General features: G+C 40.7%; 1 protein-coding gene across 3 annotated transcripts in view; it reads left to right on the plus strand.

Annotated features, from left to right (window-relative positions):
- The window catches only part of nr5a2 (nuclear receptor subfamily 5, group A, member 2), a 62,684-nt gene that overhangs the window by 24,353 nt on the left and 22,034 nt on the right, over nt 1-16,297 (plus strand). For all 3 annotated transcript variants that reach the window (XM_067512397.1, XM_067512395.1, XM_067512396.1), the window contains exon 5: nt 13,230-13,349. In XM_067512397.1, the coding sequence (XP_067368498.1) occupies nt 13,230-13,349 (120 nt within the window). The remainder of the gene's footprint in view (nt 1-13,229; nt 13,350-16,297) is intronic.

The raw sequence follows: 16,297 nt of genomic DNA on the forward strand, positions 1-16,297 counted from the left end.
CAGTAGTACTGGGTAGAAGCAGAGGTTTAGGGGAGTGGAAGAGGGGTTGGAGAGGAAAGGGAGGATGGTAGGGGTTCACAAAGTCCTCTTTTCATTCATAAATTATTGACCATCACACAAGACATCAGTCTCTTTTTCATAAATACTTTAAAAACAGCCCTCCTGATTTTTTTGCTATACTAGCATTACAAAATGAAAAAAGTTCAGATCTGTTTTATAGACTGTGTGCTGTCATGGTAAAAAGTTCATTAACAGACATTACAGAGGATGAATGGATTTATTTCTGTTGAAGTAAAGCACTGAAACTGTAACGCACTACATCCACAGGTTACAAAATGAAACAGCACGTGAATACCGTATGTATCTCAAAAGGATATTGCTTTATGAAAAAGTCCTTGTTCACTTGCATGCACCACGATTGCAGATATGTGTTTAGCGTGATGCTCTTCTGGTCTGCACTTTCCACTAGTATCTGCCATGCAATGGCTGCTTGACTGCAGGGGACCACTGATCTATATCTACATTTCCAGTGTCCTCCTTGTGTCCCCAGATGGTTGTAGAATGAGCTTTAAGATACAGCATTTCCAAATACTGGAATGATCCTGTACAGTAGGTCTATAACCAGGGGACTGCAGGAGGCCGGAAGGAAGAACAGGAAACTTGTTAAAAGACAAGATTTAAGGTCGCCCATCCCAGAGGAGCGGGAGCTACAAGGAGACGACGGGGGTGGGGAGGGCTTAGCATGCACAGAGTCTGTTCATGTACTTGTTGCTTTGATGAGGGATGAAAGGCTGTCATGAAGTACAAGTTTACAAAGCTCCCGGCAATGATAGACTCCACTGTCCTCGACAGCATTTCCTCTATCTTGTACTCCTTCTTTCTCACTCTTTGTGAGCCTGAGACTCTTTTTATGTTTTAGCATTTAACTGAAATTCTCTCTCAATATGGGAAAACAGGCCAGGGAGTAGACTTGTTTGTGGACACTAACAAAAAATTCAAGTGTTGATGGTTGAACATTTTTGAGTGGATCAACTGCACCACCTTGCTAAACCTGTAGAAGAGATGGTTTTTTTTTTTTCAGCTTCCATCTGTCTCTGCCATGCTCCCCTTCTGCAAACCACTGCTGATGAAGTAGCAAAGAAAAACAAAAAATGCCTCCACCTCCTCTAGTTTTTCATTTTCAAGCAACTTAACAGAGCCTGATTCGCATTTGCGAGCACTTTGGCCATTCGGCAGGAGAAAGAGCAGGTTGTGTTTAAGTCTTGTTTGAGGATCATCAGGGTAAAAGCCTTTTTTATTGGCAGGTCATGCTGTTTGTTAAGACGGTGATGCGGGTGACTAGGCTGTACTGTTAGCCTCGGTGGCCCCAAAGTAACACAGCTGTTTCCCAAGTTGGCAACAGGCAGTCAAATCACCAGGGGGAGAGAGAAAGAGATATTGAAAGGCAGAGTGGAAGTGGAAATGAGAGAAAAACAAAATGAGTAAACAAAGTGGATATGGGGGCTTGATTTAGTTGCCCAGTTGTTAACAAATCAACTTAACAGCGTGCAAACACTTTATATGCCACCAAAGTACAAAGCAACTCCTTTCCCTACTCCTCTTTTCTGTGCTTATTGTTATGAGCTGTGTTAAATCTACAGCTTATTCAGGAACCTTTTTAAAGTGCCTCCCATCAGAAACTTTGCATTCCAAAAAGGAGGTGCTCACGGTAGGAAAGGACAAATTAGCAGTAATACTTGTAAAATGTATTGTTATCTGCAGACAGACTGTGTGGCTCAGCGTGGCAATATGTCAGCTGAGAAGTAAATATACAGACAGAGGTGCCAGCATTTTGTTTCTAAATGGCTCCCGGCTATATAGTTTCGTGGAGGTCAAAGAGGCTGAGGTGTAGCCGCTGCAACCTTACGCCGACCCTCCACCTCTAAGCTAAACTCACCACACAAAACTATGCAAACCTGTCACATAATTTATCTTTCTTTTTTCATGCATGCCGGCATTTTATGTTTGTCAGAGATTTGTCAAGTTTGTAAAGTATCAAGGCACAAGCTGCAAAAAAGGGGCATCCAAACATTTACATTCACTTTGTAAAAGGAAGCTAAACTAATGATGACATCTATTTATATATTTATAATAGAATAATAGACGCTAATGTTGACACACAAGTACCATTTTACTTGGATTTGAAACTGAATTTTTCATAAGTGAAGGCTAAACACTGTATATAATAAAATAATATACAAACATAAAAAAATAACACTGCACATTTGTATAACAGAAAACAATCATTCTTGAAGAAATAATAAGCAAAGGTTTTGTTGTCCAAACCACACTTTGAAACACAATGCTTCAGCTGGCTTTTCACGCAAGTTAAAAAATGTTCCAGTGTTGCATAGCCTCAATTATCTGCATGTAATTCGGTCTGCCTAGAGGTTGTGGCTGTGTCTGCCGATTTCGTCACTGGGCTGTCAACAGTTGTCCACCGATGTCTATTTTTGATGCTTATTTACGGCTTGTCTATTCTGGACAGGGAGTGGGGAGGCTTGAAGGGGTTGGGGGCGCAGGAGACAATAGATAAGACAGTAGATGAGCAGAGTCGACAGCCTGCTGGCTAGTTTTACACTTAGAGAGTGGAGGGATATTTATATATTCAACTGGAAGGCCGGTGATTGAATTTGCACAGCAATGTCTGATGTTCACAGAAGTAACACTAGGTATTGTGGTTGTGTTGTGGCGACGGGCGAGAAACTTCAATGGGGTCCCAAGCCAAGCAAAGACCCAGGCGAGAAACTTGTTTTAACTCCACTGTGAAAGTAGGACAAAGACACCTGTTCCTTATCCCTTATCCTTTATCTCTACTCTTTCTTTGCTGGTTCTAGTTTTCCTCTCATTTTTTTTTTTTTTTTTTACATTGCACCAAGCAAGACCTTTTATTAGTCTTACACCATTCTCTCTTCTTTACATCTCAATCTTTCAATCTCTTTCTCTGTTTCTCTCAAAACACCATAAACCTGGCACGAGCCGAGGAAAAATGCTTCCATACATGTGAAATAAAGGCATGACACTAATAATAGCCATTACAGTACTGCGTTCTTTTAGGATTGCGCCCTCTCAGAGGGGGATAAAAAGAGGCTTTTCAACCGCGCTAGCAATAAACCAAATTAGTTGAAAAAGGTTGAGAAAGGTGTCGACAACACTGTTAAAGCTCTGAAACGAACCAGGGATACTGAACAGAAAACCACAAAAGACAAGGTTTTCAGGTGGCAAGCTGCAGTCTCACCTTCCCTTAGGCCAATACTTTATATGCCACATGTTGCACTGCACTTCCCATCACCGCACCACCAATAGGCCTCATAGTGCTGCAAAGATATCTTTCTCCTAATACAGATGCATTTGTCGCGGTGTGTCTTGTCAGATGAGGCCCAGAGAAGCACTTCAGGGAGACTGAGGGCTCCATCTGTTCTGCCGAGTTGAGGTTTTAATGCCTCTTGTTCCTTGTACTTCTCCTGTTTACACATCACAAGCGCTCCGGATATGTTCAATTAGTTAATTCAGATATTTAATTTGTGCATCAAAGGCTGTGATCCCAGTGATCTCTGGAGCTGTGCCACATTTGGATATAGATTCACAGCTGTCTGCTTTACCCCCTGTTAAACCTACCCATCCAAAAAAAAAAAAAAAAAAAACGAAGCACCCGTCCCATCCCTTAATGGGAATCTCTGTCTCCCGCCCTCTCAGACAGAAAGCATCACTGCGTCAGTCTCTGCATTTTAAAAGCTTTAGTGTTCCAAGCTGCATTATTGGTATATTGCATACAGTATGTGTGTATGTCTATGGGGTATCCTGTACGTTTGTAAATATGTCAGTGTGTGAGAGAGAGGAAAGGTGGACTGTCTCTCCTGCTCTGAATAATACAAAAGGGGACGACTGTAGCCTGTTGTCTTCTTTGTCTCCTCTTTTTCTCATCTTGTCTTGTCTCTCAACTTACAGACAGCCAGGCAAGTATTATAGGGTCATCTCCCACTGTCTGTCAATAGCACACAGAATTGCACAAAAACACATGTCCATGCACATGTATGTACATAAATCACTGACATCTGTCAGAAGCATCAAAAGAGTCACTGATATTTAACACATAGACAACGACATTATGGCAGTTTCTAGCTTTACGCTGTACTTTAAATCCATCTTAAGAAGAAGGCCTAGAAACATGGCGGCTCATTAGGAAAAGAAAAGAAACCAGCACCGAGTCATGTCAATGTCTACATAAAAAGACACTCGCTTCATCACCTCCACATGCCTTTTTGACTTAGCACACAAAGACAAGTCATAAATTGCAGCAGTAACTCAAGTAATGATTGTGCGGGATTCAGATCCACTGGCTTATGAATCAATGAGGTTTCCATGATCAGTATCTCCCAGGCCTGAACTGTATAGACACAACTCGTGCAATTTCTCTGTCTGCATCTGATGTTGGAGGTGGGGGGTGTAGAGAAGAGAGCTGAGTGGTGGGGAGGGACCAGGAGGCTGCGCTGATGTGTGTATGTTAGTGTGTGTATGCAGGAATAGGTATTACTGTCAAGCATTTGTTTCTTTGACAAGATTGCATATAAGTCAGTGTGTGTGTGTGTGTGTGTGTGTAGTCTGTGTATGTGTGTAGAAGGAGGGAGGTTACTTTTGGGAGATGCCATTCTCTGGGCTGCATGCGTATTAGCGGGCTAATGTTCATGTGAATAATTGATTAGGGTTTCTCTGTATTTTTGATAATTAGTTGATAGCTTCTTAGCTCTAAGCCCCGAGATTTCACGTGTGTGTGTTTGTGTTTGAGAGAGAGAGAGAGTGTGTGTGTGTGTGTGTGTGTGTGTGTGTGTGTGTGTGTGTGTGGGTGTGTGTGTATTGTGGGGGTTATGTAGTCCATTTCAAGTACAAAACAATAGCTTTATAAAGGAAAAAAGAAGGGAAACTTGATTCCTTTAAACCTCCACTCATGGATTAACTTTCTTCAGAAATGAGGCAACACATACATTTCTTATAAGCTCTTTTTTCCAGTAATACCCCACATATGATCTCTGAAAAAGTTGAGTCCAACTTTTATTTAGACACTGCCTGGATTATTGAAATTAACATTCTTGCACATTTCAAATATGCTCAAAATAAAAAGCTGCCAGACATTACCTGAAAGTTTTTGATTTTAGTTTGTATCTAGTAAACAGACTAGCCAAAGCAGACAACAATAAAAATTGCATGCATGAAAAGATAACCTATTGAAATTCGTGTCTAGCCTCTCACTAGCCAGTCTCTTGCCTTATTGATTTTTCTATCTTTCATATGCTTATGCATCAAGTAAAAACTGAATAGGAAAGTTTGGGTGTGCTTGGTTCATCCTTAAATCCCTGCGCTGATATCAGACAGAAAAGGGGGTTTGTTGCCATCGTCAGCGACCTTGAGAAAACAAGACGTTCTTTCCCCTGCAACACACAGACCCACAGAGATACTTTGTTTTTCTGGCATCATGAATGTAGTGCCACGCTTCTCCTGAATTCTCACAGATGTGTGTGTGCCTGCACTGGCTTAAGCTAACAAATCAACTAAACTAAACATTATTATCTCTTGTTTTGTCTGTAACACCAATTGCATTTAGATTCTTCTGCACCTTTTTATTAATCAATTATCTAATCTTAATATTTCTTTACGTATTATTTAAGTGCACAAATGGCGACACTGGTTTTGTAGCGGCCTTACATTTCTACCATGTTGAAGTGAGGCTCATTAAGGGGCACATTTTGTTTCCTCTCATTTTGAGAAGACTTAGGCCAAAAGGATGCTGTATAGGATGAAAGGACAGACTGGGGAGGGCGAGGAGGGAAAAGAAGACAGGACGATTCATTGGCCGGATTTTCCCTTTTTACCACAAGCCTGGCACATAAAAAGAATGTCAGGATGTGTAGACGGATGAGAAGATGTGAAGATGGAGAAAGGGAGGGCTTCTCAGGGTCAAAGGTCAACCTCCAGAGTCTGTTATTGCAGTCACCGTGGGAACTGATCAATCTCAGTTTTTCTGCAATATCGATCAAACATGGGCACACGCGTGTTTGGACACTTAGACACAATACAACAGTCTCACAACAAGGTTCTGCTCTCCCCTTCTCAAACACACACACACACAAACACACACTCGAAACACCACAGCAAAATTCATGTAACACGTCTAACAGTCCAGCCTAAGTTTCAAAAAATGCAACAGTAATACCAGGGAATTATTCTCTATTACAGGAAACACAGTAGAACACTGCTATTGGTCACTCAGTCTTTTTATGTTTGCTAAAAAGCCAAATTTTGTTTAAAAATCTTTATAAATCAAAGAACAAAAAGCCAGATAATGTGATTTATTTAAGCGCATGCAGCCAGTACAAGTTCTTTTGTTGAGCTTTAAAAGATTATTTCTGTATGACAAAGTCTCAGTTCCTGCACGTGTGCTTCAGTTGTATTTGAATAGGTGTCATCATGGCATCAGGACCTAGTGTTATTCTTAGTCTATAGATAAAGATTCTTTCGCACTTTGACACCTCACATGTCAAGTGACCACATGTTGGTTCGATTTCAGGTCTTTATGACATCACAGACAAAGTCCTTGGTTCTAGGCTGCACTCATTGTCCTTTTGTTTTCTTGTTGCTTCTCATTTAATGATTGAGTTCCCATGCTATTAGTAAACTGTGTTGTTCTTTTTGTTTCTGTATAACCAAGCTTATCTATGAAAAACAGCGAGGAGCTACATTAGGCCCTGCACATGTCTGCTTCTGAACCAAACACAGCAATACGGTAGCTGAGGTTTAGAAACTGAGTAAAATAACGATTCCAAAGGGCAAAATCTGTACTTTTTTGGATGTCAGAACACAAGGCCTCCTGGTGACAACAGTGATATTTTTTCAGCTCACAGATGGCCTTTGGCATCTCTATAGCTGTTTGGGGACATAATAACAGGCTAGGGTTTCTGTGTGCTCAGTCGGAGATAAACCCACAGGCATTCTGCACTACCTGATATGTTGGATTAGAGATACATGCATCCAACAAACAGGTGCCAGTGACATGAATTGTTTGGAAGCATGCGTGCAATGATATACATTAAATGTCACACATAGATATGCAGCATGCATTGACATATATATATGAGTGGTATCCAGTTAGGGTCTCTGATGGCAAGGAAGAAAAATGGCCCCATGTGGGCCTATGATCTTGTCTTTGATTCTTTCCCAACATTAATTTAATCTTACAAGAACATTTTAAACACTGTGTTAAATATAAAAACAGTGTGTCTGAAAGGCTTCAAGTACCACATCATACAATAAGGGGTTCGCACACTCAAGTTTTTATTCAACCACCTTTGCAGCAAAATGCTGCTACTGGACAAAATCTTATGGCAGCTGACCTAAAGAAGGCTGTCTTTTATTTTTCCCTGTTTTATTGGTTATCAAACACAGTTAATCTGCTCACCTCTATTGGGAATTAATGGATGTTTGATAATTGGCTGATTACATTCAGTCAGGAGTATGAGCAGTAAATAGCAGGTTTTGGTTGCTTTATAATTCAACCTCGCCTGCTAGCTGACAAATTTAGTTCACTGGCTCGGTTTACTTGCTCAGTATATTATCACCAGTATTATCATTCCTCTCCTCAGCAAGCAGTTCTCTCTCTCTTTCTCTCCGACTCGCAAAGTCACCTGCCACCTGTTCATTTTCCCAGCGTTCTTATCACCCCGTCAGCCGTAGGACTGAGGTCCAAATGGACTGAATGCCATGGTAAACAAAAGCTGGTTTGGGAATAGGTGAAAGGGGGAGGAAGGGATGGGGGTTAATGGTTTTTTATTCTCATCCATGCACACAGTTCAAAAAGAGAAGATCAGCAGCATGAACTTCCAAAGGCCACATCTCTCCACCCACCTGATCAAATAGCTAGGCCACCCTTGGAGTTTTGTAAGTCACTCACTTTTTTTTTTTAAATGGGCGCAACAACAAGACTGACTTGATTATAAAGGGCAATTTACCTGACTTGTAACTTAGTCTTTGTTAAAAATAGGAAGAGTGTTAAAATGACTGATAGTTTTATTTGTTCCAGGTTCACCATGGTTGGATGTGCAGGCACATTGGCCACTCCATGACTTGTGAGACATTAGTTGAGCGAAATCCTGTTGTTGGCAATAGAAACCCACCTGGAGACAGGAAATAAGCTACAGTAAATTCAAGCGCAATATAATTAAGTGCAAGCACTACGATGAGAACAACAGGCCCTGTTCTAGGTAAATTAATGCCTTTTCCCAGGTGAATTCAAGGCCTGTTTGGCTCAAGGCGAACAGATGCCAAGACAGGACTGCACCAAAGGATGGCAGCTAGAGAAGCACAAGCATTGATGTCAGCTTCAATCCTCACCTGTAGTACTCTGAGACAGCATTGATTCCTGTCCAGCAGAGAGAGACGGAAAGATAGAAGCACAGCTATTGTTTATGTACATGTTGTTTGAGGCAGATAAACTCACAGTCTGCGTATGTGTCCCCCCGCGTTGCAAAAACACACACAAACACACATTCTCTCCATTCATTAAGGCTCCACAGAAGGAGATTCCATTAATCTGTTCATTAGGCCACATCAAAAATGGAACTACTTATTAAAATCAGATCCAGCTGTGTACTCTCGTTAAAGCCCGCCGTACCGTACGAAGCTTAACAATGCTCGTGGCATTAGACCAAAACCCGGCCACAAGAAAAGGGGGAAAAGATTCTACTACGTTGGCCTGTTTTGACTCAAAACACCATGATAATTGCTGTACTCTTAGCAGGGGGCTATGAATAAACATTACTTTTGTCAGAGAGCATCTGAATGCTTCATTTCCAATTAATTTACATTTGCCCAGAAATGAATGGAATATCTACTCCTAATCACTATGTGTTATTTTCTCAATTTCCCCCAAGTCTCTTCTCATTCTCTCATTCCCTGTCTGGCACTTTCATTCCGCCTCTCATCCGTGCTCTGTTTCTTTTTCTACCTCTCTCTCTGGAAAATCCCATTAATCTCAGCCAGTGGTTTTGAACAAAAGCTATGGGCTAAGCGATTGATCCGGGCATTGATCCCACTCGCCTGAACGATCATAAAGGTGTTAAATTGGTTTCTTGGAGAATATGTATTTTTCATTGCTGGCTGGTGCAAGTAAAGTTTCCTGCTTGGAATTTCTGTGTTTTTTTTTTCTTCTTCTTTTTAACCAAACACTGGTGATGATATTAAAATATTAAAGAGATCACACCTTGAAAAGCACAGTTAAATGTGGATTTTTAGGCCAGTTTGAAGCATTTGCCAGGTGCCAGGGAGCTTTTTCTTTCCTTCTTTTTAATGCATAAACATGAAACTTAGAAGTTAACTCCTTGTAATGACTTTTTAGGTAGACGTGGAAATATGGGACTGTCTATATAATTGCAATTAAAAGTAGGAGATTCTTTTTATGTCTGCAAATTATTTCTTTAAATAATACTGTATAGTTAAGGTTGTACATTGTTCGTCCAGACTTAAGCCTGTTGTTTAGAAGCACAGTTTGTTGGTTTGCTGGTTTACACTGGCTGTACCAGAACTAAGAGAGGTTTATAAAGCATTATAATCTAGGGTACATTTTTAAACAATTGCAAGTTTAAGTTGCTAAATCAAGACACCAGATAACAACTGATCTTAAACTTAATTTTTTTTACTACAAATGGCATTTATCGCAGTCATAGTAAAGGATAAACAGGCATAAAAAAGCAAATGAGAAACACTGAAGGACAAACTGAAGAAGTTTGTTTCCTACTCACATGAGCTGAAAATTTCAGTTACCAATGGGCGACTTTATGTTAATATTCCATGTGATAAGAAATAAACAAAATCAGCGGCTTTCGGCTTGTCCCTTTAGGGGTCGCCACAGCGGAACATGTTCTGCATGTTGATTTGGCATGTGTTTTTACACTGGATGTCCTTCCTTCCGCTACCATTCCATTCTTCCATTTTTTGTCTGGGCTTGGGACCAGCACCAAGGTTGCCCTTGGTGGCTGGGTGGGGCCGCACCTGGTGGGGTGGGATTCTAACCTGCGGCCTTCTACATCCCAACCCGATGCTCTACCACTGAACCACCAGGCCCCCCTCGTGATAAGAAATAAACAATAAATCACAATTTTTATTGCTCCTGTAAAGCCATAACCTGCTATTTGAACTTTGTAGTGTCAAACTCTGAATGAATGAACACTGACAATCAGCCAAACTACTGGCTATACTTTCTCTGCACGAAGGTATTCGAGAATCGCCTACATAAAAACACAAACCATCAGAAAATCAGAACGTTCACATTATCTGAGCCAGCAGGCAGCAGATCTTCTAAGATCAAATGCCATGAATGCTGCTCATGACAGAGCAAAGGAAGAGCTTGTCAGGGAAACAGCTTGTGTCGCTGTCACTTAAAAGGTCAGCAAACTGAACCCCAACCCCTGGCCCGCCCTCACGCCTGTCTGTCTTTCACCAGTCCCCCTCTTCCAAGCAAGTGTCCCCTGCCTTCGTCTATGCTATCATCCCCTGTCATCCCCTCTGCGCTGCCCCCCTGTGATAACGCGGGCTTCTTGTCAGAGAAGGGCTTCCAGGCAGGCATGGTGAGGACATCCCTTTGATGAGGACCCCGACACTACTGACATAAAGGGGGGTCCTTTGAAGAGCCTGTGCCTTACATTTACCCATCCATCCATCCATACACCCACACCCACACCCACACACACACACACACACAAACATACATGAGCTTGCAGAGTTCTTAGAAGGAGAAACAAAGAGAGGCAGATTGGGCGACAGTAAGGAGAACTCCCTCCTTTGACTGTCTTCCTTGCTCTCTGATGGTTTTAATGAAGGCATTTGAATTTTGCTTTTGTCCTGTGCTTGAGACGCCTCAAGCACAGAACTATAAAAAATAGCTCTATAGGAACCAGGAGGAGGCAGACAGTACCACAATATAGCCAAGATTTTGTCTTGACCTGTAAGAGACCTGTAAGATGTGTACTACTACAAATTATCCTTTTTTGACACTTTTTTAAATCTTTCAAATTTTCTTGGGAATAAAATTGTGAACTGAAGGTTTAAGAAGCTAATTACAGAAAATTACATCTTATGTCTGGTTGAGGTGTCACATACCATTATCTATATGGATTAAAAAAAGTTCTTTGATTAGTACTGATTAGTACCACATCTAACTATTTTCTTTTTCTGTGATTTAAGTTTTGAGCAAACAGCATGAGTACATATTTATTCATGCACATCATATACACGGCTTATAATCATTTTATCGCCACCATCTTTGTTGGGTTTTATAACATCAGAAAGAATGGAAACTCTAAAAATTCAATTTCTACGACAGGAACTACTACAACAACATACAAAACACATGTTCAAATCAGATCCAATACAGTGAACAAATAAAGGTTTGACAAAAGACAATTACAGTCATGCTGCCCAAGTCTTGTCTTCAGCAGACTGTGTGTAACTTGGTTTTGTCAAGTCGATGATATGGCACAGTTTTTGTTATGACTGTCTCAAAGGTAAACAGAAACTGTATGACACCAGTGTCCAATCACCAGCCAAAACAAAACTCCTAATCAACAAGTAATAGACTTCGACTGAGCTGCACACAGTGTCATACAAGGTAATAAAATGTTTGACTGTTGTTGGCACAGCTACAGATATTGACATAAAATTAGAATCTAAGGTCACTGCAGATTTCAGCAAATAGACTTCTGTACCACTTTCAGACAGAACAAAAAGAAATGCCTTTCAACGGTGTTGTTGCTGCACCTGCCTGTGTCGCAGAGTTACAACATTGATCCACATTCTTCAACGCACATCTCAGACAGTTCACACAGATTCAAAGCAACAAAGTGATTCTCATTGCCACAAAACCGCAGTGTGTCCAGAAAGACACATTATTCCCAAAGACGCAACAAAGAGCACAATGTTTGTTGCTAGATAAAATGGGAGAGGGGGGGGGGGGGGGGGGGGGGGAGAAAGAAGGATCCAGTCATACATTTTCCTCATTCCTTACTTCTCAATATGGTCTTTTTTTGTCTCCATGTGGCTTCATAGGTAATGATTAACACAGCCAGACATGGGAAGAGACTAGCAGTTACAATGGATGGTGTTGTTTTGGTGCACAAACCCAGTGTTTCACCTGTGTCTGCTTCCCATGCTCACCTAGCAGGTCCCTGGGAGTCAGCGACTGGCAGTCAGAAGGGGAAAAAAAGTAGCTGCTTAATCATTATCATCTGTGGAATCACTCAGAAACTGCCAGCAATGGGCAAACAGATAAACTGTGCAACATTGTTATATCAGGCACATAGCAAAGTGCTTAACTGACTGTGGAAAGGTTCACATGAGAATGCTTTAGAGTGTGTACAAGGGACTTTTGAGCTTTGTGTAAGGTTGAAGAAAAAAAAAAAAAACAATGCCCGTGGTGCGAAACTGATCAATAGCGATTGACCTGTGAGCAAGCTTACCTTGCACACAGCTGCCTGTGATATTTCCCAGCTGCTCAGACCTTAACTTTTAGTTGGGAGTCTGGGACACTGAAGTAAGGACTATAAAATGAGATTTAACTCTTATTTGAATGGTAAAACTGAAAAACAAACTGGCAATCACTTCTAAAATGAGCATTTATTTTCCAAGGACATCTGTCTGTTACCAGCATTCCAAATAAAAAAATATCTTAATAATTTTATTCTGAGTACAACGATGTTCATAGATTTTGTTGTTAATGCACTGCAGCCAAGTATAGATAAATTCATTTCTCATTTTTCATTAACAGCGGGTCCAAGGACAGGTAGAGATGGTAGAGGATTCCACAAAGTAATAAGCGTTTATTACTAATAGACATTTTTGAAATTTAAAATGAAGCTACTTGCTGGAAACCGGAGATTTTCTTTTTAAAGTTGTACTGGTATGCCACACTCGACATTGAGCGCGTCAATCTATTGCAGTATGAATTAAACAGCCACACGTTAAGAAAATCTTACTATACCTTAATAGAGACTTTAATTTTGGAGTTTCTCTGACATACTGTCCACAATGATACTGAAATCCTTGGCACTCACTTTATTCACACTGAGCTAACGGTGAGGTTGGACACACAATGAAAGGGGTCAGTGCTGATTTAAAATAGTTAAAGTGATGTGTTTTTTTATAACCAGGTGGACGACCAGATGAAGCTGCTGCAGAACTGCTGGAGTGAACTCCTCATCCTTGATCACGTCTTCCGGCAGGTGGTGCATGCTAAGGAGGGATCCATACTTTTGGTCACTGGCCAGCAGGTGAGGTGTTTAAACCCTATCATGGAAACTTCTACTTTAGCTGCCTCCACCCTTTTTCTATCAAAACCCTTCCGATCAGTCGTTCCTCAGGGGGACTCTCAACGTCTCAGCACTTCCTTTAAAGCTTTATTGATCACACAGCCACACAGGAGTCACAGCCTCATTAAAAATAGATTAGGCTCATAGATACAAACTAATGTCACCAAAATAATCAATTGTGCACTTTTTGAAGACTCCAACAGTGAATAAATAATGTACTCATTCACACAGGCTGCACCATAGTGCGTGGGTGGGCAGATAAAACATGTGGCTAAGTGTGTGGAAGTTGATGGGAGCTGATGCCTGAGACCCAAACGGACATCCTCAACACATACAAATGCTGGGGATTTGTTTTCTGATTTTGCTCCTCACTCACAAAACACACAGACCTGGTGCAACCAATAAAGACTCTTTCAGCATTCAACGATTCTCATAATCTCATGCACACACATATTCAAGACTTTTTTTTTTTAATCACCCACCTATAAATAAATAAATAAGGGAGCACACTCACAGTCAAGAAAATATATAAAGACTTGAAACTGTCCACCATGAATATGCCTCTGACCAGTGGCATTGCTGTCAGTGAGATGAGATGATAAATTATTGATTGGTTGGCTCTCCAAAACATTGCTTTTCAACAAAATATTTTACAACAATAGATGCTCGTATAAATATTAGAGCAATGGAAGTGCATTGTATACAGAGAAGAACTGCTTTAAATCTGTGATTCTGAATGAAGACAAGGTCATGGGTAGATTCTCAGTGTAAAAGAATTGCTGTCTGTGGTAAACAAGCAGCACTAGTCATAGCGGAAGGTAGTAGCATTAAGAGGCACCATCTACCAGGTTTAAACAAGAGTATCAAACTAATATCAACCTCATTAAAAAGAAAAAGAGATCAATGTAATCTACAACTAAGGCGGTGACGAGAAAAAAAAATAGAGCCAACAAAAAGGAGAAGTTTGGGGTAACAGGTGGTAGAGAGTGGAAATAATAATAGAAGATACGAGAAAGTGCCAGTGATGATAAAGGTGGAGAAGGGAAGGATGCACAATGGGGGTTAAAGGAATAGATAAAAGAATAGAAAAAAGGGCAAAGAAGAAAAGAGGTTAAGTTTAAGGAAAGGTGTACTAAGAAGACAAAAGAAAAGGAAAAAGAAGTAGGAAATCTGTAGGGAAAGGAGAAAAAGCATATAGGTAAAAGGAGGGAAGGAGTGATGTAGGGGGAAATGAAAAGATGAAAAAGTAAGTTTGTGCCGTTGTGAAGAGTGGAGAAAGAAAGAAGCAAATGAGTGAACGGAGACATGAAATGATGATGGACAGACAGAGGACATAAAGGTGGAGGTACAAAAAGGTGCTGTAGAAAGAAGAGGAGAAGAAGCGGTATCAGGGAGGAGACTATGAGGCAAAGGCATGAAGGCAGATTGAAAAGATCAAGAGGAGGAGGAGTAGATGGGGGAACTGAAAGTCAGGGAAGGTGCAAGATGACAGTTTTGTTTGCATACACTAGTTAATGAACAGCTTGTGTGTGTGTTTTGAGTGGAGTGATATGGGGGGGGGGGCTGACAGCACAGCGATAACACCAGAAATATTTAGACCCAGTAGCAGCTTCACCCAAAGCAAATGCTGTCCCTGTGTGTTTTGGTTGCATTGCATCCTCGTCTACTGGATGTGCTGCAACATGTCTCACTATTTCTCTCTTTGCATTTTAACCGAGGAATATGCAGATGTCAAAAATGTTTTGACAGCGACTGTAACACACTGTGGCTCAGCATCTTCTTATGTTTCACAGTTTTCACGATTAATTTCAGTAAGACCGTCCTTTGTGTAGCAGCAGAAGTTTTAAACTGACAAAGTTTGCATTATGAACAAAAGTATTCTGACATTCTGACTAGATATTTTCTGTTGGAGAGTTTGAAAGAATGCTTCTCCCTTTTGTCTGCTCTCATAAGCTGTTCACTGCACTCATACTGACCCTTATACAAACATGGCAGCATCCAGCAGATTTACTGTTATGGCATGTAATTTGCTTTCTGTCTTGCCCCCCTTACATTACTTGCCTTGTTAATTCATGTCTTTTTTATTTCAAAATTTCTGTCTTTCATTGCTCCATGTTGTCACCACAAGCAACGAGACATGGCCATGAGTTTTTTTTTTTTTCAGTTTGAGTGGAAGAGAAGAAGCTTGTTCTTTATTCTGTCATAGGATCAAATGCAAAATGGAAAATGTCAAAATGCATGCAAACATGAAATGACAACTCTTGGACTGAAGGGCTGAATGATTAAGTGGGGGCCTCGGAGCTTGGCAACCAATTTTGGTATGAAAACTCTGATATTTTGATAGCACAGCGCTCCTGCTGTACATGAAATTCAAATGATGAAGAAATGCAAAAACAGACGTTCCTCAGCCAGTCGCACATTTCTGTGCTTCCAAACAAGGTACATTTTCCACCAACATCACCCTGTAGCCCTGTTCTCATCAAACCATTTCCACCTTCCATATTCATCTTTAATGTTCAGCTAAAATTATTCCTCATATTTATGATAGGTTAGGATTTGAAGGTTTATTCATATATTTACTCTCTCCAGGAGGAATAATAAAGTATTGATTGATACGCGGGTCACCAGGGTTAGTACTAAGTCTGCTATAGTGACATTATAGCGTTTATTCCTCTCTCTTTTTACTTAGGGCTAGGAGGCAATAACCCAAGGCATCACCATCAACAGTCCAATCCTTCAATGAACTTATTTCATGCACAGTTGATTTTATGTAAATTGATTGACACCTTGGAAGAGAGGCAGTGTCTGCTTTTCACCGAGTCATAACTCTTTCTGTCTCGAGGGGAAGAAGGAAAGAGCAAGGGGCAAAGGGGTTAAGGATAAATTGGGAGAGAAACAGATTGGTGTAG

This window comes from Channa argus, chromosome 8, assembly GCF_033026475.1.
Source record: "Channa argus isolate prfri chromosome 8, Channa argus male v1.0, whole genome shotgun sequence".
Lineage (NCBI taxonomy): Eukaryota > Metazoa > Chordata > Actinopteri > Anabantiformes > Channidae > Channa > Channa argus.